We start from the raw sequence: 27,937 nt of genomic DNA, 5'->3' as shown, positions 1-27,937 counted from the left end.
AACACCCCCCCCCCCTGCTTGGCCCTGGTGTCAAATGACGCATGGGGTTATGTGACATTACATTGTCATGGTAACGTTACTCCACAGCATCATTTGACGCCGAGTTACCATGATGTCGCGTCGCTGGAAGGGAAGGTTAGTGTGTTATAGAGGCCTCGCGTGGTCCTCATCATTTTATTTAAATGCGGGACCTCTATAACTGCCTCTCAAACTCCAGTTTGCGCACCCCCTGCGTTAAGTACCTAACACATGGAGCTTTCTCTATGAATACAATAGCACTTTAATCATTCAGTTTATTTCCATAAATTTGGTAAGCTAATACAGCGGTGCGAAACTGTGGGGCGCGAGATTTTTTTTGGGGGGGGACGCGTGCAGTTGCAGAGGTCCTGCGCTTTCCCCCATACGAGGTAAGGGAGGGGGCGCATCGACAGAGGAGAGCAGACAGAGGGGGCGCAGCAAATAAAGTTTGTGCGCCCCTGAGCGAAAAAGTGTACTATTGTTGTAAAGAGAACTGGGGCCCGGCGGCAATTAGAAGCCCGGAAGCAGAAGTTGGGCCTAACCTCTGGCCAGGCTCAACTTCAAGCACCGGCCGTGCCGCTGACAGCCCCCGGGCCCATGGCATTTGTCCCGGCTCTCCCACCCTGTCAGCGGCCTTGGGGAGAGCCCTGATGTTTTGGAGTGCTGCGGTTTTGCTTTGGGAAACACTTTTTATCAAATAAGTTTACTTCAGTAAGCAAAAAATAGCAGAAAAACACCACCCATCAATCATCACAAAGTTCCACTTCTTGTAGTAGCCAAACCACAGGTAGGAGACAAATGCAACATAAGGGAGCACGGAAACTGAAAACCAGTGCACTGATAAATACTGACTTCAAATGCGTCTCAATGTTTTTTTGTTTCATTATTAACACAGATACACTTGTCACATAAATGTTAAATATATTTGTCATCTCTAAAAACAAAATGTACTTCATTCTGATCCAATCACTTAAACCAAACATGCTCCAGGGAGCAGTCTCCCTGAGTATAGACATTTTTATACCACAGCTTCATTATACTTGGGTTATTTTTTCCCACCACTGAAACATGAACTGCTGATTTTACTAAACTTAAACCAGCTGCTGTTCTATGTATTTCTTATATGAAGCAATTCTGTCCAAATGGTGTGCTTGTTTAAAACTGGTAATGCTACATTTGGGACAGCATTGGTAACTTGTAATGTAAGTAATACTGTGAACACTCCTATTTGCTGCACAGACATACCACATTATCTATTAACATAATACATGGTTGCTTAGTAACCTAATGTTTGCATACTTAAACTTCAAGGTCTTCACCATGAGTGAGCAAAAATCAACATATTTCTCTAAAAGTGCATCAGAAACCAAACGCCCAAATGAAATGCGTGATATTTCTTTTGTTTCTGTGTTTTTAAACTACAGGATCGCACCAGAAGTAAAGCTCGGAGGAAAATAGTTTCAGAAGAGAATGACTTGAGGAGCAGCGCACAAAACCTAATTTCTCAAACCAGTTGGACATGACTTAGTGAGCAGACTTCAGGACAAGAGGAGACAATGTCTCAAACCCTCAGTGCCAGCAAGAACAAGCAGGGAATTAGCCTGCAGGGAGTTGATCCAGAGACATGTACAATAGTGTTCAAGAACCATTGGGCTCAGGTAATGTGGCTAAGGAATGGGAATAATCAAATGGCGATTTTTCATGTCATAGACTCTATAAAACCTACCATGTCGGTACCGGAAAGTGACAATTAGCCGCGACCATTTAGCCGCTGAGGTGTGGGTTACGGTTTTAGCTTGTTAGGGGTTTCTAGAGTAAGGGAATCCATTTAGGAGTTTTAGGGTAAGAGATGAAGGTTAGGGCTTTTGGGGCAAGTGGCTAGGGTTTTTAGGGTAATGGGTTAGATTACCTGCGGTGGCAAACTGTCCTGGTGGCCAAATGTCCTGGCGGTTAAATGGCCGCAGCTAATTGAGTTAAGTAATGATGGATAGTTTCACAATGATCTAAGTAGACTCTGTAAAAGTGATTTGTACAAAAATGGGTCCTTTTAATCTTGATGGATTTGGGCTACAGTATGTGTTTGCATGAATTCCTTAATGACTTGGATTACTAAGAAACATCCTATAGGAACTGCAGGCTTTGTGTCAAATGTTCTATAAATGTACTGTATGAATTGCAGACCTATCTGGCAGTGACGTTGTGAATAGTGGGATAAAGCTGACACGTCCAGTGCGTATGGTAATCTAGTCATTATGTCAAAGGGGCCTCTAATGTTAATGTTCATTTTACATGTTATGCCACAGATATGTTAGTTGCATTAAAAGATGCCAGTTGATTTATCATTTGAAATATTAACTAGTATGCTACTGTGACAAGGAGGTAAGGTTACATTCCACATCGAGGCAGAAATGTTTTTAATATATTTACAAGTTCATACCTACTGTATAGTAAAATGAGACTATTTCTGTACAACACTGCCTTTCATAGCAAATCCTAGCTAACGGAGAAACGAATGTAGCAGCATATCTATAATCTGAATAATGGAGCATCTTGGTTTGTTTTATCTTTAAATCACAATCAGTGCTAGTTTTACATCCCTAGACAAGCTGTGCTTTGCACATTTGTGCTACGTAGCCCTCACTTCCCAGTGATCAGATTAATGTGGCTATATGGTCACCGTCCTCGTAGCACGTTTACAATTTATACGTGTAGTACATATTAAATATGTATTTTGTTTGCCAATATCAAACTTGTACAGTGCTGGCAAACCTGATCATTGATCAAAAGTGCAGTCTCAATTAGGAACATGCACTAGATTCTGTAATTAAACAGATACTGCACCGACACACTTTATTCGAGCAAATACCCAGTATGTACCTGGCAGATACCTGGAATGCGCCGCTCCTCACCTCTGACAAGCCCCGTTGTGTTTGCCTTCCCAGCCTGGGTTCATGCCTGGCTGATGGGCGGCTGATCTGTTAAATGATAATGATTAGGATTTAATAGGCTGCAATGCTTCGCGTGTCTACCAGATGGCATAAATTCATGAATTGTAATGCAGTATATATATATATACTGTGCAGTATTGCAGCCAGCGGGAATAAAATGCTTCAATCCCTGCCTGGAAAATAACCCAATGTACTCGGGCAGAAAACAGTCACAAACCTCAATACACCCGGGTATACCCGAATTCGTGGGACTAGCCGAGCTCGAATAAAGTGTGTCGCCAGTGTACCCTTTGGTGTGTGCATATATGTATGTGTGTGTATATGTGTATGTGTATATGTATATATTATATATTATAATATAATATAGTGGTGTGAATTTGAATTATATGGTTTTACATATCAGGCCATAACAATCATCTGTTCCTTAGCAGGTCTTAAAATTAGGTAAATACAACCTCAGACGAACAACAACACATGAGATATTACACTGTCATGATTTATTTAACAAAAATAAAGCCAAAATAGGGAAGCCATGTGTGAAAAACTAAGTACAGTGGTGACACATCTTATTCTCACGTTTCCCGCACGGCAAGATGCGTGCGGGCAGCGTGGTGACGCGGCCTGTCGCGTGTCACTGTGACGGCACCATCACGTGCGCGCCCGGCTTCCCCGACACCCCTGGAGTTTGAAGTGAGGTAAGCTGGGGTGCGGGGAAGCAGAGGGGCACAGCAGGCGCCGGGTTCGGGGTCGGGAAGGGGGACAAAAATGCGCGCGGAGTGGAGGGGGTGAACGGGGAATATGCAGCGGCACGCGGTCTAGACCCGGCGCCAGCCGGAGTAGATCCTGGCCTGCCGCCGGCAAAAGTAAGAATAAAAGCTGCCGCAGCAGTATACCTTATAATTCAATAGCTTGTAGAACCACCTGTAGCAGCAATAACTTGAAGTAATCGTTTTCTGTATGTCTTTATCAGTCTCTCACATCATTGTGGAGGAATTTTGTCCCACTCTTCTTTACAACGTTGCTTCAGTTCATTGAGGTTTGTGGGCATTTGTTTATGCACAGCTCTCTTAAGGTCCAGCCGCAGCATTTCAATCGAGTTGAGGTCTGGACTTTGACTGGGCCATTGCAACACCTTGATTCTTTTCTTTTTCAGCCATTCTGTTGTAGATTTGCTGGTGTGCTTGGGATCATTGTCCTGTTGCATGACCCAATTTCGGCCAAGGTTTAGCTGTCGGATAGATGGCCTCACATTTGACTCTAGAATACTTTGGTATACAGAGGAGTTCATGGTTGACTCAATGACTGCAAGGTTCCCAGGTCCTGTGGCTGCAAAACAAGCCCAAATCATCACCCCTCCACCACCGTGCTTGACAGTTGGTATGAGGTGTTTGTGCTGATATGCTGTGTTTTGATTTTCGCCAAACATGGCGGTGTGCATTATGGTCAAACATCTCCACTTTGGTCTCGTCTGCCCAAAGGACATTGTTCCAGAAGTCTTGTGGTTTGTTCAGATGCAACTTTGCAAACCTAAGCCGTGCTGCCATGTTCTTTTTAGAGCGAAGAGGCTTTCTCCTGGCAACCCTTCCAAACAAACCATACTTGTTCAGTATTTTTCTAATTGTACTGTCATGAACTTAAACATTTAACGTGCTAACTGAGGCCTGTAGAGTCTGCGATGTAACTCTTGTTTTTTTTGCAATTTCTCTGAGCATTGCACTGTCTGACCTTGGGGTGAATTTGCTGGGACGTCCACTCCTGGGAAGATTGGCAATTGTCTTGAATGTTTTCCACTTTTGAATAATCTTTCTCACTGTAGAATGATGGACTTTAAATTGTTTGGAAATGGCCTTATAACCCTTCCCAGATTGATGGGCAGCAACAATTGCTTCTCCAAGATCATTTCTGATGTCTTTCCTCCTTGGCATTGTGTTAACACACACCTGAATGCTCCAGACCAGCAAACTGCTAAAAGTTTGGCTTTTATAGAGGTGGTCACACTTGCTGATGATCAATTAATCAAGGGCATTTGACTAGCAGCACCTGTCTGCTACTTAGCATTTTAATTCCTATGGAAGCAGTAAGGGTGTACTTAGTTTTTCACACATAGCTTCTCCATTTTGGCTTTATTTTTGTTAAATAAATCATGACACGGTGCAATATGTCATGTGTTGTTGTTCATCTGTGGTTGTATTTACCTAATTTTAAGACCTGCTAAGGAACAGATGATTGTTGTTATGTCCTGATATGTAAAACCATAGAATTCAAAGAGGGTGTACTTTCTTTTTCACACAACTGTATGTGTGTGTGCGTGTGTGTGTGTGTGTGTGTGTGTATGTATATATATATATATATATACACACACACACACACACACGCGCACACACACATACAGTTGTGTGAAAAAGAAAGTACACCCTCTTTGAATTCTATGGTTTTACATATCAGGACATATATATATACACACACACACACACATGTATATATATATTTTTTTATATATATATATATGTATGTGTATATAAATTACACACACCATCTTTTTACAGATTTGTTGTCATTCTAAAATATTTTCAGAAGCTTTTCAACAGTGGTATGGAAGCCTAATCTATGAATAGGGTTGCCAGACGGCTTCTCCAAAAATACTGGACACAATGGTGAAATACACACACCTCTCTCTGCTCCATGCTGTTTCCTCCTCTCCTTAGCCTTAACCTCAGGCTCTTGACACCTGCATTACCCAGGAGCAGTCAGTCAGGATGCCCTGCTCTCCCTGCTCAGGGAAATCCCGCAGCCACCCAAGCCGGTCGGGTCACGAAGTCCAGAGAGGTAATACCGGTATACACATACATACCCACTATTGCTTCTCATTTTTTACTGGACAGTGTGTCCAAATACAGGACAGTCCAGTTCAATACTGGACAATTGGCAACCCTATGATAATAGCACAACTACACAATAGCAAAATAAATATTAAATACTGGTACCAACTGGCTGAAATAATTGAGTAGCACCACAGCCGATGTTACAGTGGTCAGGCCTGAATTACAAAGCCACTCTATACTAACGGTGGTCATTTCTTTATCAAATCCCCGCAAAAAAGAGTGTGTTTACAATTCACGAAGAATTACTTTACAATGATTTAAGAGAAGCCAAGTAAAGGTGATTTGTATATAAGATTGTTAACGTGGGTTTTATGTCGGTATTTATCCTTCCGTGTACTTTGATAACAATAAGAATTGTAATCTTCTCAATCGTTTGTACAACTTTATGTATTGGCCTACGTGAGCAGACATTCAATCTATTATTTATACGTGCAGCACATTTTATAACCATGAAAAAAAAAGAAAAAAAAAAAGAATGAATGTCTGAATCATTTATTCAGTATTCTTCCATATGTCTGACTTTGGGTTGTAGTTACTTGTTCTTCAACCCAGCAGCGAAAAAGCACAAGCAAATATAAAACCATTGTAGTGGAATGATTTCTCCATGCTAAACAAATGAAGAGATGACCCTGGAACTGATTTGTAATTTTGCAGCCCTTGCATGTCAGGTTTAACGTTCTGTCCTTCACATCAATGTTTTTCATAGGGTTTTATGCAGATTTTTTTTTTTTCCAAGCACACGGCATAATATTATTTTAGATTAATTTCCACCACAAAATAGCAGCTGTAGACAAATCATAAATATGCAAGGCATTTTTAGCACACCCTAACCTATTTATTTAACTACTGGGTTGACCACTTCAGTTTAAAAAGCTGCCGGCTTTAAATGGCTTGGCATATGACACACACAGCACACAGGGATCACAGAGTTCAAATACAGCAAGCTTTCTGTCTTTCCAGTGGCCTACTTTTCTATGAGGTGGGATTAATGTGATCTATCGTTTCCCAGGCCATCATATCTCTCACACCTGCTGCTTCTCATATCCAGCTTCATGCAGAATCAGCAGAATGCTGGGAAAAACAATGTGCGGTGCTATTTTATGCGCTGCAGTTATAGGAGTGTATGGAAAAGCTGTTCTTGATTGATTAGAAGGAAAGTGATTTTATGTTCGCTTTTATAATTCAATGTGCAGGATCACGTCTGGGAATCAAACTCAACGTGATGTTTGTAAATGCTACAGATTCTGTTATTACTGAACCCACTCTCTCCCACTACCTCGGTCGGCACCTCTCTTCTCTTACTGCTAGTCTTTTAGTGCTCTGCTTTTATCCCAATTGGTCTAGCCTCCCATCCCCCCCCCATTCCCCCTGATCTCCCATCCCCCCCCCCCCCCCCATGCAACCCAAGATTACAATTGTGTACTTTTATCTATTGCTGTGGCAGCAGAACCCTGGCTGTCAGGAATAAACTTTTTGGAATGGTCCACTGTAAACTATCTAGAAGTCCTGGGACAGTCTGCAGCATAATTCTACAATCCCTTACAGCTGTCCGCTTAACATATACCTTTAAAAATATATATTCAAGAATAAATAAACACAAAATTGCACTGAAAAATAAGAGAATATACATTTGAAATCTGAACTTTACCAAAATCGTGTACAATTTGAACTTTCTTAATAATTAGATTCTATTCTCTTTGAATGTATTGTGTTGCAGCCCCTTCTGTTGCTACAGAGTTTTATCTTCAGAACATGCCTAGTATTTGTAAAGCAATACTATGCACCTCTGGAACTTTTGGGGACCTGTCTACTAAGTGAGAGGATATGGTAGACTAACTTCTGCAGTACTCTGCTTACACAGTGGTGATCATATTAGTGATCACTGAAAGTGGTTCAAATGAAACTTAATTGTAATTATTGGTCTCCTCCATTTAAAAAATGTTTTTTAATCTCCACTTGAAATCCCCTCTTCATCTGTAATAAAGATTTAGCTAAAAGTCACTGAATGTGCTAATTTCTGTTTTTTTTTTTACTGGGTTACCTTTAAAACACTTTATATTTCGAAATGACCAAGCTCAGCTGGTTGTGTATATATCTGTCCACTTTTAAAAAATATTTTGTTTTTTTTTAGGTTCAACGGATTTTAGAGAAGCATGATCCATTCAAGAATTTACAAGCCAAATATGGAGCGATTTCTCCTGACGAGGTCAGCGCCGTGCAGAACTATGTTGAGTACATGCTCTTGCTCTTGATAGAGGAGCAGGTGAAAGATGCTGCAATGGGACCTATCTTGGAGTTTGTGGTCTCTGAGAATATTATGGAGAAGCTGTTCCTATGGAGCCTCAGGAGGGAGTTTACAGATGAGACAAAATTTGAGCAGCTTAAGATGTATGAATTACTTGTCACTCAATCCCATCAGCCTTTGCTACACCACAAGCCTATCTTGAAACCTCTCATGATGCTGCTCAGCACTTGCTCTGGGACATCAACACCAAGTGTGGAAAAAGAACTGGTTGTCCTTCTCAATCAGCTCTGTTTAATCCTTGCCAAAGATCCATCCATCTTGGAATTGTTTTTCCACACAAGTGAAGACCAGGGAGCTGCCAACTTCCTCATCTTCTCTCTCCTGATACCCTTCATCCATAGAGAAGGCACTGTGGGGCAACAGGCTAGGGATGCCTTGCTCTTCATCATGTCCCTATCTGCTGAGAATAATGTTGTTGCTACACACATAGTGGAGAGCACATACTTCTGCCCGGTAAGTTTGAAAAATAATAGTAATCCAATAGTCTTTTATTTAGTGCTTAACATCTCATAAGGTATCGTAAATGAGTAACACAAAACCTGGAAAGGATTTAGTACCCGCAATCAAACATACAGATGATGGTGGGGTACTTAGCTGCCGGTGCGCTGGTTCTGGGGAGCTCCTGACGTCCCAAAATGATCCAGTGAAGAAAAAGAATCGGGCACACGGTCTTAATCATGAATGAAAAAAGGTTTAATGTGCCAAGGAATCCAACGTTTCGGCAGTAAAACTGCCTTTCTCAAGGTGTAGGCCTACACCTCAACACAAAACCTGAACATTTCTATTATATTTTATGTCCTAGAGCGACTTGTTTCAGGGACGCATAAAAGTTAGTGATATAACCATTGAGGCAAGCACTTGGTTAAACTTTAGCCCTTTATAAGGTTCTTTTCCAAGGCTAATATTTTATTGTACTTTCTGTCTATACTTACAGAACTTTCACATCTCAGGGGGGAACATACAAAGTCTGAGTTGAGGTAGTTGGGACAGAATTATTTTATATTAAAAAAATATTTTATTATTTTATAATATCACAACTTCATTGGTTCATAGTTTTAGTCGTTGTATTGTTCCTGTAGAAGAGTAGACTCATGGTAGATTGTTATACACTTTAATGGGAGAGAGTTCTTCATACTGTAGATGTTAGTTTGTACAGAACTTTTCAAACCTTACAGGTTCCTACTGTATGTCTACACACGAAGAAGGAACCTGGAAGTTTGAGAGCTTTGTTCATAACAATGCAGATCTCTTTCGAATTGCTTTATATTTTTAAAGTGCGAGTTTGTAGTGGGAACAGAAGATAAATCCCTATAATGTGAGCAGATTTCATATTTTGCCATTCTTAGTGTAGGGATGTGGTAGGAACCTCCTATGTGCGCTCGGTGGGAGTAGGGCAGGTTCCGCGGCGGCCCGTTAGTACAGGGCGCCGCCATGTTGTTGCGCAACCTTGCAGAGGGCACTGAGAGAGTGGGAAGGTCGCGCATGCGCAATGGAAGCGCGCGAACGACGGGCCTGTAAGAGAAAGGCTCCGTTGGGCAACTACAACTCCCATGAGCTCTAGAATGGTCACCTGATGTGAGGAGCCAATCAGAAGGCTAGGATTACGGGAGGAGGAAAGGGAAGCGTTGGGGAAAGACCACGCTAGGCAGAGGGGATCTGGAAGGTAAAGGAGGAGGGTGTATGCGTGCAGGGGGTCCGTGACCCGCCTGCATAGGCTAGCTTTACCCCGCAGGCCCTTAAGAGGAACCCCTGAGCAACAGTAGGTTGCTGTGCTGCAGGGACGCCCATAGTGGTAGCGATTAGTCACCTTAGTGTGTAGACAGTTAGGGACAAGACTGCGGAACAGGTTTGCTGGTGAGCTGCTTGGGACAGCTGCACTGCGGACATCAAAGACAAGCAAGGATTCATCTGATCCTTTTCGAAGTGTTACCAGTCACCGCCGTGACCGGAAGGTATTTACAGCAAGTGCACCAACACCGGTCAACAGGCGCTGATCCCGCCTTAGGCGTAACTCTTTGGGGACACTAGTGAGTGGCCAAAGGCCTAATACACGGAGCACTCCTTTCTATTAGTGCAAGGACACAGTGTGTGTTGGGCACGCGGTGACGGGACAAAGACATACTCATTAAGAGCGTGGCTGAGCCACTACTGTACAGGACAATACTCATTAAGAGCGTGACCGAGCCACTCACGTTATAAGGACAATACTAGTTAGTCAAGTTAAGGATAATCGTTATATTATAAGTGTTATGTTATGTGTTGACTGCTATGATAGGGTGCTAAGGTTACCGTGCATTATAGTAAAGTTGGTTGCATCATATATGTGTGTGTATATGTTTCTTGCCCAGGGGAATCTCACATCACGGGGATCCTGGGTAAGTGGAGGCGCTGCGCTAATAGGTATAACCCCAGGCTCCCAGCTTGCGGAGGCACAGATCTCCTGGAGCCGCAGGTGCGTGCAGTTACCCGTAGTCTCTTTAGAGTGTCAGAAAAAGGGCTACATTAGTTTTGCTGCTTTTTTCTTATAAAGTCAGTGCTACTGTACTTCATTTTAGGCAGGGGTGGCCAACTCCAGTCTTCAAGGGCTACTAACCGGCCAGGTCTTAGGGATATCCTGGCTTCAGCACAGGTGGTTCATTCTGACTGAGCCACTGATTGAATCACCTGTGCCGAGACAGGGATAATCTTAAAGCCTGACCTGTTGGTGGCCCTTCAGGACTGGAGTTGGCCGCCCCTAATCTAAGTCAATATCTATTTGCGTTAGAAGTAAAACATTATGGACTGCCTAAGCTTTTGTCTGGAAAACATGCTTGTATCACATAATTTCCCAGAACACTGAAGGAGTCTTCTTCACAGAGGTGGTATTTACAAACCGCTGTGTGCCGGTAAGATGGCTCCTTATAATGGTGCAAAAGCAGCTTGTCACTGAGTTTTTACTTCTTTTGGTGTGTTTATTTGCTCTATAACCTGTCGACGATCTCTAGAGATGTAATGCAACAAATTAACAGATGGTAGTGAAGTGTGTGTGCCAGATGCTCAACATATTTTTTTTCGTAATTCACAGAAGAAGTATTTGAACATTATTGTATTAAAGTGAGTTTGTAGATCTAACATTTGTGTTGGATCTGACACTACTCACTTCTGAGTGGTCGTCACTCTGTATTGGGCAGGGCCTCACACAAGCAAAGTCATCTTCCCATTCTCCCCCGCCCCCTGATTTAGTATTAGAAGGCCACAGCTGGAGGAATACTTAAAGCATTCTGTTTCTTAAACTCCTGGCTGGGGAAAGAAAAATTCCCCAAGGAAATGAATAAAAGAAAATGTTAGCTTTGACAAAAAATATTTATGTTTAAAGAAGCCTTTCTGTTTTTAATTAGTTAACATTTTTTTCCCATAAGAGGAACTACCCCATTAAATAAAGATACTTATTTGTACGTTGTGGCAAGTTACTGCTTTCTGTTTAGTGCAAGGGGTGGTCAACTCCAGTCCTTAAGGGCCACCAACAGGTTAGGTTTTAAGGATATCCTTGCTTCAGGACAGGCGTCTCAGTCAAAATGCCTAAGCCACCATTGCTGAAGCAGGAATATCCTTAAACCCTGACCCGTTGGTGGCCCTTGAGGACTGGCATTGGCCACCCCTGGTTTAGTGCATCTTTAGCATCCGGACCCAACAAGATGACCCACCTGTAGTGCAGGTCTCCCCACCTCCATGTTCTTGAATTACTTTTCTGCTTTGGCTTGTACTGCCCTCCTTTTGAAGTAATGATTTCTCTTATCCTCCAGTTGCTGAGTTATTGCTGCTTGGAGAATTGTTGCTGTCTGGAGAAATCTTTCAACAGGCACATATAAAATAACTATTGTCCCCTCAGCAGTAAAAAGTGTTGCGTAAGTTGCATAGTATTGCCAGGTGCACAGAATAATACCCTCTCGGCAGTGTAATACTGGGATATTGGAGTTTTAAGAGGCTGAGATGAAATCTTGGAGTTAAGCAATAAGTCTTGGACCAGTAAAAACTTGATATAAAAAGTAAGAAGCTACATATACATTATGTACGAGAGAAATATTAGTAGGACAACTCTTGTTTAAATATTTTGTGTGGGAATACAGGGACATATTTTAGCAGCCTCAATGCCTGAAATAAGTAAATAGAAGACGCAAATATCAGTACAGCAGCCAAGCTTCAGGTTTTGCAGCAATCGTATCTGCTGCTGCCGCTTCTTTTTTCTCTTAAAGGACCTTGTATTATTATTATTATTATTATTAATATTTTGACCTGGATGAGCAGGGGATCTATTGCAGCTTCCTATTGGCCTGTGTGACAGTAATTCGATAACCACACTTCCCTGATGGTATTGAAACTCACAGGTATACATAAAAAATTCTCTAGTATGTTGTGCAAAAAATTACATAATGTATATTTTGTGCACTGAGGACTGGTTAAGTCTCAATACCCCCTGAGAGAGCTTCCTTCAAAAAATCCAAAACATATACATAATACTTAATACTATTATGACAGGGAGGGTACCAGTCTCAAACAAATACGCATTTCTATTTCAGAGTACATATACAAACAAAGTGGCAACTGCAATAGATTAAGTTTTTTCTACATAGCTGACACATCCGCCCAAAGAGTCTCTTCGAGCGTGTGTCAGCTATATAAGTTTATTTTTTCTATTTTTGTATGTAGTATCTTCATGTAATTTATTGTCACTTTGTATATGTACGCTGAAATGCAAATACACATTTGTTTTATACTGGTGTCCTAACTTTCATAATAGTATTAAGATTGAGTGTGTTTTCCCCCTGTATCTTTCTATAGATTGCTCTATTAAACCATGTTTTCGGTATCTTCAGTCCATTTTCCATTTTAGAGTTACAAAGTCCTGAAGTACTGTATAGACGCAAGCATATGGAATTAAATTGCAACCTGGCATCACCATAGAACCCATAGCCATACATTTTTTTTGTATTTTTAAACTCAATAAACCCTTGAGCTTTTTGAAAGTGAAGGGAACGGTGCTATATCTTAATATGAATATAGCCTTATACAGTATATAAAATTATTTTTTAAAACAAATTACATCACTTAAAAATAAATATAGTAGAATTTGCTAATTGCATCCCCATTTATGCTTTATTATTGATTTTAGTTTCCTAGTGTAAGGGGGTCACCCCCGGTTCCCCTGATCTTCCTTTGCCCCCTGCCTTACCCCTGTGGCAGTGGGGGAAGGGGATGGCGACTTCTCCCGGCGGGCACCGCCATCTTGGTTGTGGCGCGAGGTTTGCGCAATGCGCAGAGGTTGGCCAGGGTAGCGGTGGCCATCGCCAGTGTGCCGGAGCTCTGGGAGGTTGCGCAGGCGCAGTTAAGCGTAGCGGCGGCCATTACAGCGTCGCACATGCGCAGTAAAGATCGTGCACGCGGTCCCCATAGGAAAGAGCTGTGCCAAGGACTACAATTCCCAGCAGCCTCTGGGGACTGTACTTTCACCCTGGTCACAGGCAGCATTGAAGCCAATAGAGCTGGCAGATTCTCATGCTGCAGAGTTGCAACAATGTTGTGTGCAGACAGGGTTTTTGTCAGTTGCAGCACGTTGGGCGGTGAGAGACCGGAGCAGCCCAGGGAAGGAGGTAGGGTACAGGAGTCAGGGACTCCCTGTACTAGGCCAGCACCCCCAGGGCCTGAGATAGCTCAGCACCCCAGTAAGGTGAGTGTTGCCAGGGGCAGCCCTCAGGTTAGGGACCCTGCCACTTACATTAGTGGGAGCTGGGAAAGGAAGGTTACAGAGAGTTGGAGTCAGGGAGCTGTGAGGGAAGGAAGGGTGCGGGGAGCGCGTGCAGCTCCTGCCCCATATAGGTACCTACACCCCAGGTAGGCCCCAACTCCCCACTAGTTTAGTGGGTAAGTGCTTAGGGAGGCCCAAGATAGGGACGCTGCCCTTAGTGTAGAGTGCTGCCTTGTCAGAGTCACGGCTGTTAGTGCTGTGAGGTCTAACAGGCAGGCACCTTGTTGCGCAGCACGTTGGCTGCAGCCTCCAGTGAGCTACAGCTTGCTGCTGTAGGCGCTGGGACTCGTTAGGTCTTAGTAAGTACAGTCAAGGCTGGGAAGAGTTAGGGGAGTGGGGCAGGTTATTAACCCCGGTAGGCCTCTAGGAGTTTTCCCCAAAGCCACTTTAGGTTGCGGTACCACAGGGACAGGCCCTAGGTTAGGGTTCCTGTCACGTTAGTACCAAGTGTTAGTTAGGGACTCAGCGGACGCTGCGGTCCCTGTGAAGCGGTTCGGACCCACGTTGGGGTCCGCAGAGACTATTCCAGAGGGAGACCGCCCTGGCGGTCCGCGTACAAAGGAGTCCGGTGTAGGATCAGACGGAACCATCACACGACGGATCCTTTGCGAAGCCAGTTGGAGATCCGAGCACGGGAGTGCTCGGCAGGTACTATCTAACACACAAGTGCACCAACGGGCCCTTAGTATAAATAGTGACTGCGCAGTCACCCATTGCCTCTCTCTGCAAGAGTGCGGGACATTGGGTGGGGTTCTTTGGACACTGGGTGGGATCACCTGGTGTTGGGGAAGCGTCCTGCTGGACGTCGCAGTAAGTGTCTCCTCGAGAGAGGGACACCTGTTCTGATATGTTATGGTATTGATGTGATGATGTGTTATATGCTGTTCCCAGTAAATGGTATTAGTTAATATATAAATCCCTGTGTATGGTATTATTGATTGTCCTGCGAGGAATCACTCCCCCTCTGTTGGGAGCCATCGCAGGTGGAGGCGCTGCATCGTTGTAAGTGAGTACCCCTAGTATAATTGCCCCAGGTTCCCCGTGGCGGAAGCTCAGCCCTCCTGCGAGCCAACAGGTAATGCACCACACCTATGTAACACCGTATGTTTCTCCACTCCCACAGTGTAATCTGCGATTGGGGGGGGGGAATACCCGTTACATTAACATTACACAAACTGTAGAGCAGGCGTGCACAAACTTTTCCCTGTGCGCACCCATGCCTGCTCTCGATGGTGTCTCGTGCCCCCTCCCCCCCCTGCTCGGCCCCCAATGGCAAATGACTCGCGGGGTCATGTAACGTCACGTTGCCATGGTACGTGACCCCGCGGCATCATTACCAGGACGACGCGCCACAAGTTGTGACTGACTTCCAGGGCGGCCCCGCATCCCACCGGCCTCTGCCATTGGCATCCTCCCCTGCTGCTACCAACACCATCATGCCATTCAAACAGGAAACCGGGACATAAAAACAATTTGAAGGAAATGGTCGGGACACCGGGACGTTTAATGAAGTTCCGGGACTATATCTGCTAAACCGGAACTGTACAGTGTATTACTGTACTACTATGTGGTGTGGCAATGCGTTTCTGTTCCTAGTGGCTTTAAAGAGTTCTCATCTCAATCCTGCTTATCTGCTTGGGACTTGCCATGCAGAGCAATGATTTACAGGCCCCCTTGAAAGGAAATGATGTTAAAAAAGAAACAAAATATTGATATGAAAATGCAAAGAAGCATGATACTGCAGTTTAGACCATGTACTGTTAAATAAGGAGTGTGTTGGGGAAGAAATAAGTGGGATTGTGTAAATATTTGACAGAAGACCAAAAACAGAGCAGCTGTAACATCAGCGAACATTTTTGCTGCCTCTGGTGGGGTTGTTTCTGAGAGCGTCTGAGGTGAAGTGAAAACAGTCAAGCAGCAAACCGCTCCCCCCCCCCCACCGCAGAGATGCAAGGGGAAGGTGCTTACAATATCCAGGTCTTTGAAGTTGTTAGTCTTTTCCTCAGGATGTTAACCCTGAACATGCTGGCTTAGTGGACAGGAGCAGTGAAAGATTTTGGGGGGACTCTGTTGGGCTAGGTTCCCGGTGGTGATGGAGGTGTGCGCGCCGCACCCCAATCACGCACCCCAATAGTGGCAGGCCCCAGTGTCTCCTTGCGTGCTGGCTCACGCAGTTTTGATTTATTTCTTTTTTATTTATAAAAATGTTTTACCAGGAAGTAATACAGTGAGAGTTACCTCTCATTTTCAAGTATGTCCTGGGCACAGAGTTATAAAAATACATGGTTACATTAAAAGAACAGGGTTAAACAGTCAGTGCTGTGGCACGTCAGCCAGCAGGGGATACAACACGACTGTGTTCCCGTGCGGGGACGCGGTCACGTGTTGTGCTGGGAGCCAATACGAGAGCAGATACCTTGGACCAATGGGAGCGCAACTACTGTTGACCAATGGCTGAGTAGCATTTTCAAACAATTAATGATGTCAAAGCTTTGAGTATCCCCCAGTCACAGACGGCAGTTCATGCTATAAGTGTGCAGGTCATATCATAGGTCGCGCTTATAGTCCCAGCGACGCGACGTTGCGTCAAAACAAATGTATTGAATCCGTCGCGTGCGCTTATAGTAGGAGCGACGGCTTGATCGCTAGAAGTCAATTACATTTGTTTTTCAGCGACCGCAGTGTGACATCAGCGTCGCTGTAGCAAGGACTATAAGCCTTAGGCCTCGGCCATGTTTCCTGCTTGCGTGCTTTCCCTGGCCTTGCGGTTGCTTGCCCTGCGCGCCGTCAGGGGGCGGTCGGGGGCGGGCCAGTTACATCACGGAGCTGGTTCGCCCTCATTGACCGAACTGCTCACGTGACCGCCCTGCGCTCCGGCAAGCGCTTGATTTTTAAAATTACCTAAGACCTACGCTTCCGCGCGCCTGCGGAAGCGTAGGCGAGCCCCTACTAAAGCCGCTCTAATTGCGGCTGTAGGGGCTCAGTGGCAAGCATGAGCGAGCGTCAGCACGCTTCAGCGAGCAAGCAGATAACATGGCCGAGGCCTTAAAAAAGATAACAATTCAGAGGACAAGAAATATAATGTATCTCTAATCATTCACAATGTCAGAACTGACAGTGCCACTCCTCACATCCGTTCCAGTGATCACCGCTACAGTGTGTGTATGTTTTCTGCAGCCATGTATAAAAAAAATGGCGGGAAGAGAACTGGCCTGATCTTATTAACTCCTTCTGTGCTGAAAGGGTCTGAAAGGCATATTGGGTAATATCACTACACTCTGATCTTCCATGAGATTATTTCCAGTGCCGGTAGACACCTTATTGATGGTTAATTCAAGTGTATAGACTGTAAGTCTAGGTCCCCGCTGCCTGCTGCAGCGTTTGCTATGGCGTGCGCTGCAGGGACAAGAACTGCTCCTCAATGGGGCCGGGCTCGCTACCTACCTCGGCTGCTGCGCGGTCAGATTTTTCTGAAGACAGAAAAACTCTTCAGAACTGGCCAGACCCCCCTCTCTGCCCTCGGCAGTTCAGCCAATGAGTGCGAACCTGCCGTGTGACATCATGGCCGTGCCCCCGTCATGCCCACCCATCTCTCCCCCTGCAGCTCAGTGCAGACCGGGGATCTCAGCTGCAGGCGCGCATGCAGCGCCGACACCGGGGCCGCAGCATAAGGATTCTTACAGTGGTGGGAAGAATTTGTGCCTGACGTCGTGGCCAAAACCCCGTCATGGCTGCGCCCACCCCACATTTTGGCCACGCCCCTGCGCCTCCCATGGCTCCCTACAGACTGCAGATCGCGGTTTTAAGCTGTGCACACGCCGCCAGGACGCTAGGCGCGCGTGCAGCAGCCTCCACCTTAGGGGCTGCCCCTGCTGCGGCTCGGGTGTTGTTTCGAAGAGCCTAACAATGTATACTTTAATTTTAAATCCTTCAATGCCGCAGCTAAGACCACAAATGGGTTAACTGCCATTTTTCCTATTTTCCTAATATATCTTTAGAAAATGATAGGATAGATAAAAGCCGAGTGAAGGTGTTTTTTTTAAATGTAATTGTGACCTCGATTTAAGATTAAATGCAGGTTACATTAAAACTGCAAATTGGCAAAGAAGTTTTTTGTTTTTGTTTCAGTTTTATATTAAATATGCTAATGCTTCAAAAGAAGATGGACTTTTGTGACATTACTTGTACAAATCGGAACCATCTCCACATCTTGTCATTCTGCCTGCATATAAGAAAGAAATCTGTGTAGTTGGTGGAGGATTGCCTGTTTTAAATGGAAAATATCTCCCCCCTCCCAAAGGAATATGTTGCATTATACAGTAAAGCTGGATATCTCCATACTCTTTCACCTTTGTACTACAATCATTCTCTGAGAAAATAGCTTAAAGCCGCTTTCCCACATCTGATTTTTATTTTTTAACCCCTCTTCTTTTTATTTTTTTTTTTTTTTTTTTACCGGGGTTGGGAAGCATGAGCCAGTGGACTTAAGACTCACTCTGGGGGCTGCTTGGTTCCCGAAATACTTACAGTATCGGTAAAAGTAGAGCGCGTTCCTGTCCCAAGGGGGAAACAAAATGGTGGTTTAAAGCTCCCGCGTCAAGCAGGCCAATAGGACGCTGCGGCATCCTGCGCTGCTTTTACCGCTAAGTATCTTTGGAACCAGAGGGTCCACAGAGCTGAAATTAACGTGGTCAAGCTTCCCATCCTGGTTTAAAAAAATAAATAAAAAGGGGGGAGACCTGGAAGGGGGAAAGTGCTGCTTTAATGTAGCCAAAATATGCATTGTTGATTTTATGCAGTGATTTCACTATTGATACGTGGTATGGACATGGGATGTGTGTGCGTGGGTGTTTTTTTTTTTTTTTTTTTATTTTTTTTACGAGCCCTAGTAATGTGTTTAGTTTAGGGTTCCAGAAGTGCAAGCTTTTGTAGTGGACTTTCGCACCCGCGATTTCTTCACATCATGCATATTTTCATGTGCAAAGGAATTCCACAGCGGAAATTAAAAAGAATGAGAGAAAATATTGCCTTTTCGTTTTACCATGTCAACAGCTGATGTCTGTGAAATGCAAATACCGGTGAAAACTCTGCAAAAAAAAATAATGCTACTGAAAAACTGAAAAACTGAAAAGCAAAAGATCCTACAACGTGAAATGTCAGTTTGTTGTAATGGATTTTTTTTTTTTTTAAAGATTGTTGATTTATGTTACCACCCCATCACAATTTTCCTTTTCATTTATATGAAATAGATGGCACCTGAGCATGGCCGATCCAGTTTTTGAAATAATTTAATATTTTTGGCCCGGCATTTTCAGCATACATGTCAATCTCTAAGGACTAAAATTGGTGAGATTTGGGTGTTCTGGACTAAAAACAATTTGCATTTTAATTAGAAAATAATGTACTTATTGTTGTAATCAATAGACTCAATTGAACTCTCTTAAACCACTGATTCTCCTGAAGTCAGTCTCAGTGACCTTAAGCATAACTGAACAAGCTCCTCACCCCTACCACACGCAACACTACCAACTGAGCTCTGACTGCTCCTGGTCCCACGGAAATTAATATAAAGAGGACAAGCGCATGACTCATAGTGTAGTAATGAAAACATATTGTGAGTATGACACGTACAGGAGCATAGATCTTTTAAGCGTTTCATGTAGCAGTGACATTTGTTACTGCAAAGAAGCTGCATACTCTCCAGATGGATGGCAATAGTGGCGGCGTCAGCCTGGGCATCCGGTTACTGTAAGGCACCTGAGAGAGTCTTTCCACGGCGGGAACCTGATATGGGCACCGTCGGCTGATGTAGATCTTATACTTAAAGAGCCTGCGATGTGGCAAAATCTAAATCTTTGCATCAGACGTCACGGATCCCTAGGCCGCGCTTATAGTTATGGCGATGCTGACGTCAGGCTGCGGTCGCTGTAAAAATCAAATTGAAGTGACTTCCACCGATCGCGACCAAGCAGTCACGGCGCTCCTACTATAAGCGCATGTGACGGCGTCAATACATTTGTTTTGACGCGACGTTGCATCGCTGTCGCCGGCAATATAAGCGTTCCTTATGGTGGACACTACCAATGTAGTGATTAGAGTTCTCTCGCAAGGAAAAAAAAACAGCGCTGAGCCGCAGTGGACGGTGACCAATGACGTGACCAGAGCGTCGCAATAGCAACAGAGTGGTGAAGTGTCCGGAAGCGTTAATACCACCGCCGGCAGCAGTTAGTAGCCGTGTAGCTTTGTTCCCTGATGAAGTAGACGTATCTACGAAACCGGTGGATTAGTGTTTTGATTAGAGTTACAAGACTCTCTGCTATACAGCTACGAACTGCTGGCGGAGAACCCATGCTTCCTATCTATATCTATATATAAAAAAACAGATAGAATAAATAGACAGCGCCTTTGGAGTACTGCACACTGTTAATTCAGCCCAATTGTGAACTTAAATATGTGGTGGTGAGTAGACAAAAACACAGATGACCGATTAATTTGAATTAATGAATTGTAACTTGCAAATAAATCAGTGTGATTCTGTGGTGGTGAGTTAACCTAAATATTGATGGCTATATGAGTGATTCTAAATTAAAACATATAAAAAACTTGTAAAATAACAATAATAATGACAACTTGTGGAGTAAAAAGTAAAAGTCTAAAGTTCATAAAGTGGATCTCCGTAAGCTCTGACCCAAACCTGGATGAACCTTTGATAAAAATCCTTTTGCATGCTGGCAGCCTTTTTCATGGGTTCAACAACCTCCCATTGTGTAACCTAAACGGAGAAAAAGAGAAGAGAAAAAAGTGCCCAATCCTAGTGTGATATATGGGTATAAAGGTTTAATAAAGTGGACTGTAACAATTGAAAACTCACAATGTAGCCATAGAATAAAAGCATAGTATGAGCGAACTCATGCGCCAACATAAAACTCCAAACCGCCGTCTGATAGATCCGTCGTGGGATGTATCCCTTTGGAACTCCACTGCTGGTGTCACCGTCTGTAAGGTCCTCTGGCAACCCGAAGATGCAGTGTTATTGGTCCTAGTTTGAAGAATCCCAATTCACAAGGGCAGTAGCAGCAACGTTCCTCTCCAGCGTTAGGGCTGGCACTCGCTCAGCCACCGTATTTCACTCGCACCACGTGACCCTTCGCGTTTCTTCCGTCAAAGCGGAATATATATAATATGTGTGTGTGTGACCCCCTTTCCCGGTGTCTAAGGGAACTACGTGTGCTGGATACCTGTCTGGCGTACAGGAGGCCTGATCCTCCGCCACTGGGAGCCTGGGGTGATCGCATTCTATCTGGTGAGCGCCTCCACCTGGGAGGGATCCTCGCGCAGCAGGATAACCCCTCGCAGGAACCAATATAGTATTTAGAAATATTCACACACAGGTATATAACGATTGATTTACTGACACAATAATATAATAACACCGACAACACAACGTCCCAACTATACAATAACCCAAAACCACAATAGTGAGTTCCCCAAAGTACTGAGGGTGCCATGGGCACCTGTAACCCGATGTCCACGAGAGTGGGCCCACCCAAATGTGAGGAGTAGTGCTACCCCCTTGTGTGGGTGGCTGTTGGTGAACGTTGTGTACCTTTCCTGGTCTCCGGTCCAGACCAGGACATCCTGAAGATGGTGATCCGTCGGAATGTGTGAATGACTACAAATTTGCTTAACTGGAATCCATGCTATTTTCTTCTCTGAGGAACCCCTGGTATTCGAGATACCTACCGGAAACAGTAGCGCTAGTACTTCCCGGCATTGAAATCCCCTGTGTCACGCGGGCCAATAGGAAGCTGCAATGAGTGACATGGCTTAATATTGGCCTGAGTAACACTGGTGAATTAAACTACCATTTTGTTTCTCCTGTGGGGGACAGGAATAATAAGTAACCTGGGAACAAGGGTGTCCTCGTAGCTGAGAATTGTGCGCTTTTCAGCTCCAAAGACCACCTGCTTTAATTTTTCACACAAAAAAAAGTAAAATTTTGCCTGGTTTGTGAGCTCTAGGGAACATTTCCCACATCTTTAATTCAAAACCTTAGACTGGGGGAAAAAGCCCTATATTATCGCTTGAATTTATGATAAAGCCTCCAGTAAAAGTTTCAGCGTAGGTTTGTTACCATCAACTTTACCAATGTTAACCAGTGGTATACTGATTGTGTATTATGGATCTCTACATAGTGAATGAATACATTTTAGCACTACAGAGATGTCGCTTTTGATAATTTAAGATTGCAAAGAAATTAAATTGCTGCTGTTTCATTGAACTAATTGGTTTGTAAGCTTGTGTGATTAAGTGTCATATTACATTTATAGAGAAATATTGATGAATATATATATATATATTTTTTGGTGTCTAAAATAAACTATATGGAAAGTAGTAGTGCTTAAACAAAACACAAATGTTCTTGACAGAGCTACATTTGTTCTAGAAGCAGAATTATATTGCTATTTACTGTCCATTACGGAAAGATAAAGGTATATCTGTCCAATGTCGCTGTCTTACAGGTGCTAGCAACAGGGCTTAGTGGCCTCTATTCCTCCTTGCCCACTAAGCTGGAAGACAAAGGGGAGGACTGGCATTGCCTGCACAAGGAGGATTACCTGCAGATTCCTACACTCATCCAGTTCATGAATTCCCTGGAGTTCTGCAATGCAGTGATACAGGTTAGAAATGCATCTCTTGTATACTCAGAGCAAGGAAAGCTTTAAATACATTCTTAAAGCAGCCACCCTCCATAGTATGTTCCAGTAGCCGCTCCGGATCACATGCAGGGTTCACATTGTGGCGGCTTTTCAAAGCTCCCGCATCCACCGGACCATAAGGAAACTGTGACATCACCTGGTGCGGCTTCCTATTGGCCCATGTGACGCGGGAGCTTTAGACTTCAAAAACTTGCTGAAAGATACCGGCACCCCGTTTAGAGGTAAGTATCTCTATGGCAGTGTAGGTTGAAACACTGGGTACAGGGAATAAGGGAGTGAGAGGGCTAGTGATTGCAGTAGAAGAGCTGTAACATTAACAAACATCAGCAAACGGCGATACCCTTTGGCTGCCCTTTGGCAAACGCCTTTGGGGCGACCTGAATTCCAGGTTTTTCAAGCGGTCTGTGTCCTTTCTTGATGACATTAACCCTCACCATGCTGGTTTAGTGGACTGGAGCAGTAAAGGAGGAGCATGGTTGGGAGACCTCTTTGGGGAGACTCAGGTGGTCTCACGGCAAAGGGAGTCCTGACTAGAAGTACTATACAGATAAAACATTAATCAAACTCCTCTGTGGGTGTTGAAACCATGATGTTAATTGTAGCCTTTCATTTTAGATTTTGATTACTTAAAAATACCATTGGCTTCAAATACTGAGCAACTGTGACATTATTGATGTTAAGTTATTTCAGATCATAAATGTTCAGCTTCAAATGTTATGCCTATTACCTTTGTTGCCATACAGGGCTCCTCGGATGTGATAGAAGGTGTGATAGAAGGATGTGAAGGTTGTCATGAGATTAATTAATACATTCTGAAATTACATTTCCTAAAGGAGTGATTATGACCAACATATCGCTGTGTTTTAATTAACCCCTTCACTACTATGTGCAATACATTAGACTCCCTGGCAGTGAAGGGTTTATCTTGGATAGTGCATCTTCCTCACACCTCTAGCTGAACGCTGCAGCCATTCACTTCTTGAACGTTTTTGTCACCCTGTTTGTCAGAATGTTATATATCATCAGAGGATGTAGTTGAAGGGATCTATCAAAGTCTCTGATAAATCAGATACTTCTTTTGCACCAGGTTTGCCATCAAAGACAAAACTTCCATTTAGAACAATGCCTTTTTTATTTTCTTGGCTAGTACTGGTATACTGTAATATGATTTGCCCAATATTGCAGCCTGGATATTTTCTGTAGATTAGTAATGCGTTGTGTATTTTACCTTCGCCGTTTTAGCATTATGTGCATGTAACTTTTCTATATACTGTAGCATTTTAAATTGATATCATCGGAAACGTCATAAATCTGCCTTCAATGTGTTTTATATGTTACTGCAGCATGAAAGTGTCCTAAATAACATGGGGGCACCTTGTACTTGATAATTAGCTTTTATTAATGGCTGCAATAGTCATTGGATGCTCTCAATAAATAGTCTAGCTCTTCTAGCCATGGTTTTATACTTCACTTCCTGAAAGAAATCTCTACAAACTCCCCATAGAATAAGATCTGCAAAGTCACCTGTTGGTGGAGATTAGCATCATGTGTGATACGTGGTCCATTTTATGTGCCTCCATGGACTACGGGGTAAGAAGACAAGACCAGATGCATCTAATATTATTCCCAACTTTATTTTATACCGCATGAAACAATTTTACATTTTTAAATATTTCTGTCCAAAATATGAACTGAATAGTACAATTATTTATGGTGTTTTCGGAGCATTCAAAAGTTATTATTTTTCTTTATTTTTTATTACAAAAAAATGAATTTTATTTAACTTCTAGGTGGCTCATCCTCTCATACGTGCCCAGCTTGTAGACTACATCTACAATGGGTTTCTGTTACCAGTGATGGCTCCCGCATTGCATAAGGTCAGCATTTTCACATTATAATTCAGAAGTTGTGAAGTGGTTTGCGCTGTAATAGTTATAATTCACTCGTATGTAGACACTGGTTGCAGCGCTGTCCAGTACAGCAGTTACAGGCAAAATGGTATCTGCAAAACAAATATATAATCGCCGCGCTTCTCCATGTAAGGAGCAGGCAGCTGGTGAAGAGATTGGCCATACAAATGTGAAAAACAGACAGTGAATCCCTGTGCTACTCCCTTTGGGATAGCAATAAATGGGGATATATATATATAGATATATGGTGTGAAAATCTATCTATAAGATAAAGGAGACTTTTGGTTACATCCTTTGATCAAATAATGCTAAGCCTGCTAACCACGTCAAGGTAAGTCTCTATAGCAGGTCTCTACGCTAAATGCAAACTAATGTTATGTGAAAGGGTTAATATAACCAAGCATATGCTTATATAACATAGTGCAGTTAAAAACTGGTATATACCAGTACAGATACTCACATGTCTGCAAGTAAAGTGAATAGTGAAATACAGGAACCTTGCTAGGAGATTATATACCTAGAAGAAGGAGGGGCTGCCCAAAAACTCTTAGGCTGCGTTCATAGTGCAGACGCGCGTGCGATGGAGTCAGGTTTATAGTGATACGTTAAATGTTGGAGTGGCCTTTTATGCTTGTTGTACCTAGAAACAATGGTAGATCTATGCTCTAAAGTGTGATCCTGCTGGATCCCCACGGAAGTCGCTTTGCATGTTACAGAATAAGGGCCGATGTCTTTGTCTGAGAGTTTATAGCTTCATTAGTGCTACACAGTATGTTTCCAGTGGAATTTTTGTTAAATGTGATAAATACTTGGTATCATGCTGATGCGGTCAATAGGGAAAACCTGACCATTCTCTCCCTGTCTTTTGTCTCAACGATATGCAAAATACAGATTCCAATGTTTTCACTTGTAGAAATATTTTTATAATGTGATCATTTGCTTCATTATAATATTTACATACCCTTCTCTTCTGGTCTTTGAGATCATATAGTTTGTTTAGAAGTGTAACAGATATTCCCCTCCCCTTTCCCCCACAATCGCAGATAGGGACCCTGTGGGGAAATCTACATATGTTACATATGTTATGGTGTGGTGCAATAACTGTTAGGCTCACAGGAGGCCTGAACCTCCGCCACTGGGAGCCTGGGGTGTATCCTGGAACGTATGCTTACAGCGCCTCCACCTGAGCAGGGATTCCAGGTGTATAGAATGACCCCTGACACAGGACCCACAAATAGGAAACACATACAATGAAGTATATATATGTAACTGTTTACCATATGGGCAAAACAATAACATCACATCACATGTAGCAACACAGCCGTGTTACCCTCTGCCACTAGCTGGCAGCTATAACCTTGCCCCTAACTGGGCTATACCCTTACATCTATACCCAAGTGTCCCAATAGTCCAGCAACCCACCCACTAGGCCTGATCAGCGCCTGTAAGGAAACCGGTATGTAGGGTACAGTTTGTGCACTTGTAGAAATACCTGCCCGGGGCTCCTGCGTCCGGGTACAGCAACAACAGAAAAGGACCCGTCTGCGTCCAACGCTGAATCCGCAGCAATGGCGTCCTCTCCCAATCCAGATAATATCACCACACAGTCTCTATCTTGAGTGATGCAGGTCTGATCCCAGACACACTTGTCACACTGCTCCCTCTTTGTCAAAGCACACAGCAGCTTCTTTCTCACTGACTAAGCTACTGCTAAAAGGGCAAAGTCCCTACCTTAGGGCCTTCCCTACACAGCAGCTACACATCTACTGGTGAGTGGGGCCTAGCTGGGGTCTGGGGGTAACCTGGCCTAGTGTAAGAAGCCACTTGCTCCCTACACCTACCTCCCCCTCCCTTATCCCAGCTCCAACTAACTCTTCCTGTCTGCACACAACAATGTATCCATATGCAGCATGAGAATCTGTCAGCCTTAGTGGCTGTCTGACTGCATGTGACAGGGATCATAGGGCAGTCCCCAGAGGCTGCTGGGAGTTGTAGTCTCCTCTGGGGCTTTTTCCTATGAAGACCGCATGGGCGCCTCTCTAATGGCCGCCTACCTCTCTCAATCTGCGCCTGCGCTAGACTAATGGCCGCCGCGCCACTCCTGCACATGCGCAACATCTAGGGGGCCCTGCACTACAGGTAATGGCCGCCACGACTCATGTGTACCGCGCATGCGCAAACCCCGCACCAGTCGCAACATGGCCACCGGTACTCCTGGGGCTACACTGAGCATGCACGACTTCCCGTGCATGTGCGAACGCACGCAAAATGGCAGCGCCCTGGCACTGATGTCGCCGGGAGCCCCTACAACTGCCTGATATGGTGCGGGGGTATCCGCTACTCTGCGCAGGTGAGGAGGGCCAGGGGGGACCCTGCTACAGAAGCAACACCTGAATTAGAGCAATCTCTATTGGGGGACATATTTTCTAAGTAATGTAGGTAGAAGATAATGCAGTGTTGTAGTTGCAAACAATACTTAATTGGCATGCATAAGAAGGGTACAAAAGTATAATTGTCTGTATAAACCTCAATTAAGACTGCACCTTGAATATGATGTGCAGTTCTAGCCACAATATTGTGAATAAACATCAGAAGTGCAGAGAAGATCCCCTAATTGATTTAATTCTTACATATGCCTTTTGATTTAGAAATCTATCAAGGATAAATACAAAAAGATCTTGCAATGTAACTCTTCATCCCAAAGTCACTGAAGAGCATCTACTGAGAGTAACCAAGATATGACACGTTATATATTACAGGGTTCTTTACAGTAAATGAAAATGTTAAATTTACCATTGCATAGAAAGATATCAAGGGATATGCTGAAAAGATGAACATGTACTGTAAGAAGGCTATTGATTCTAGGTGAGACCGGACTGTTCTTTACTGGGCATAAGAAGGAATTTGTTTCCCTTGTGAAAGATAATTCACAAATGCTCTTGTGGGATTTTTGTTTGCATTCTTTTGATCAATGTAATCTTGGGAAAGCGTCCTTTTAAATTGCTCTAAACTACTTATGCAACTTCTAATTACCAATGAAGGTAGCAAGTTGACTGATATCAATAAGGATCTACAAACCCAATTTGTAGATATTCCAACTTGGAGAAGAAATTGTGATTTCAATGCTTTGGAAATAAAATTACAGAGCAATATTGCTCAATTCCAGAGTGAAATTGAAAAGATAAAGAGTATTTAGGGCTTAGTGTGCTCATTCTCAATATAGATATCTCATTCAGTTAAACAATAAAAACAGAAGTTTGAACTCAATGGACATATGTACTGTATTTTTCCACATCAATTATTATGTTATTAAAACAAAGTATTTTTTTAAAGTGTCATTAATGTAAGCATCGGGTATATCTTCTGGTCATC

The 27,937-nt window shown here is 43.5% G+C and overlaps 1 protein-coding gene across 6 annotated transcripts in view; it reads left to right on the top strand.

Moving 5' to 3' along the window:
- FHIP1A (FHF complex subunit HOOK interacting protein 1A) overlaps positions 1-27,937 on the top strand; it is a 172,025-nt gene that overhangs the window by 67,862 nt on the left and 76,226 nt on the right. For 4 of the 6 annotated variants that reach the window (XM_075613548.1, XM_075613537.1, XM_075613559.1 and 1 more), the window contains 4 exons: positions 1,443-1,676; positions 7,980-8,606; positions 22,458-22,616; positions 24,446-24,532. In XM_075613548.1, the coding sequence (XP_075469663.1) occupies positions 1,575-1,676; positions 7,980-8,606; positions 22,458-22,616; positions 24,446-24,532 (975 nt within the window). In that variant the 5' untranslated portion in view covers positions 1,443-1,574. The remainder of the gene's footprint in view (positions 1-1,442; positions 1,677-7,979; positions 8,607-22,457; positions 22,617-24,445; positions 24,533-27,937) is intronic. The other 2 variants (XM_075613575.1, XM_075613581.1) reach the window with 2 other exon arrangements.

This window comes from Ascaphus truei, chromosome 1, assembly GCF_040206685.1.
Source record: "Ascaphus truei isolate aAscTru1 chromosome 1, aAscTru1.hap1, whole genome shotgun sequence".
Classification (NCBI taxonomy): Eukaryota; Metazoa; Chordata; class Amphibia; order Anura; family Ascaphidae; genus Ascaphus; species Ascaphus truei.
The sequence above is the reverse complement of the archived record's forward strand: the minus strand, read 5'-3'. Positions and strand labels throughout refer to the sequence as shown.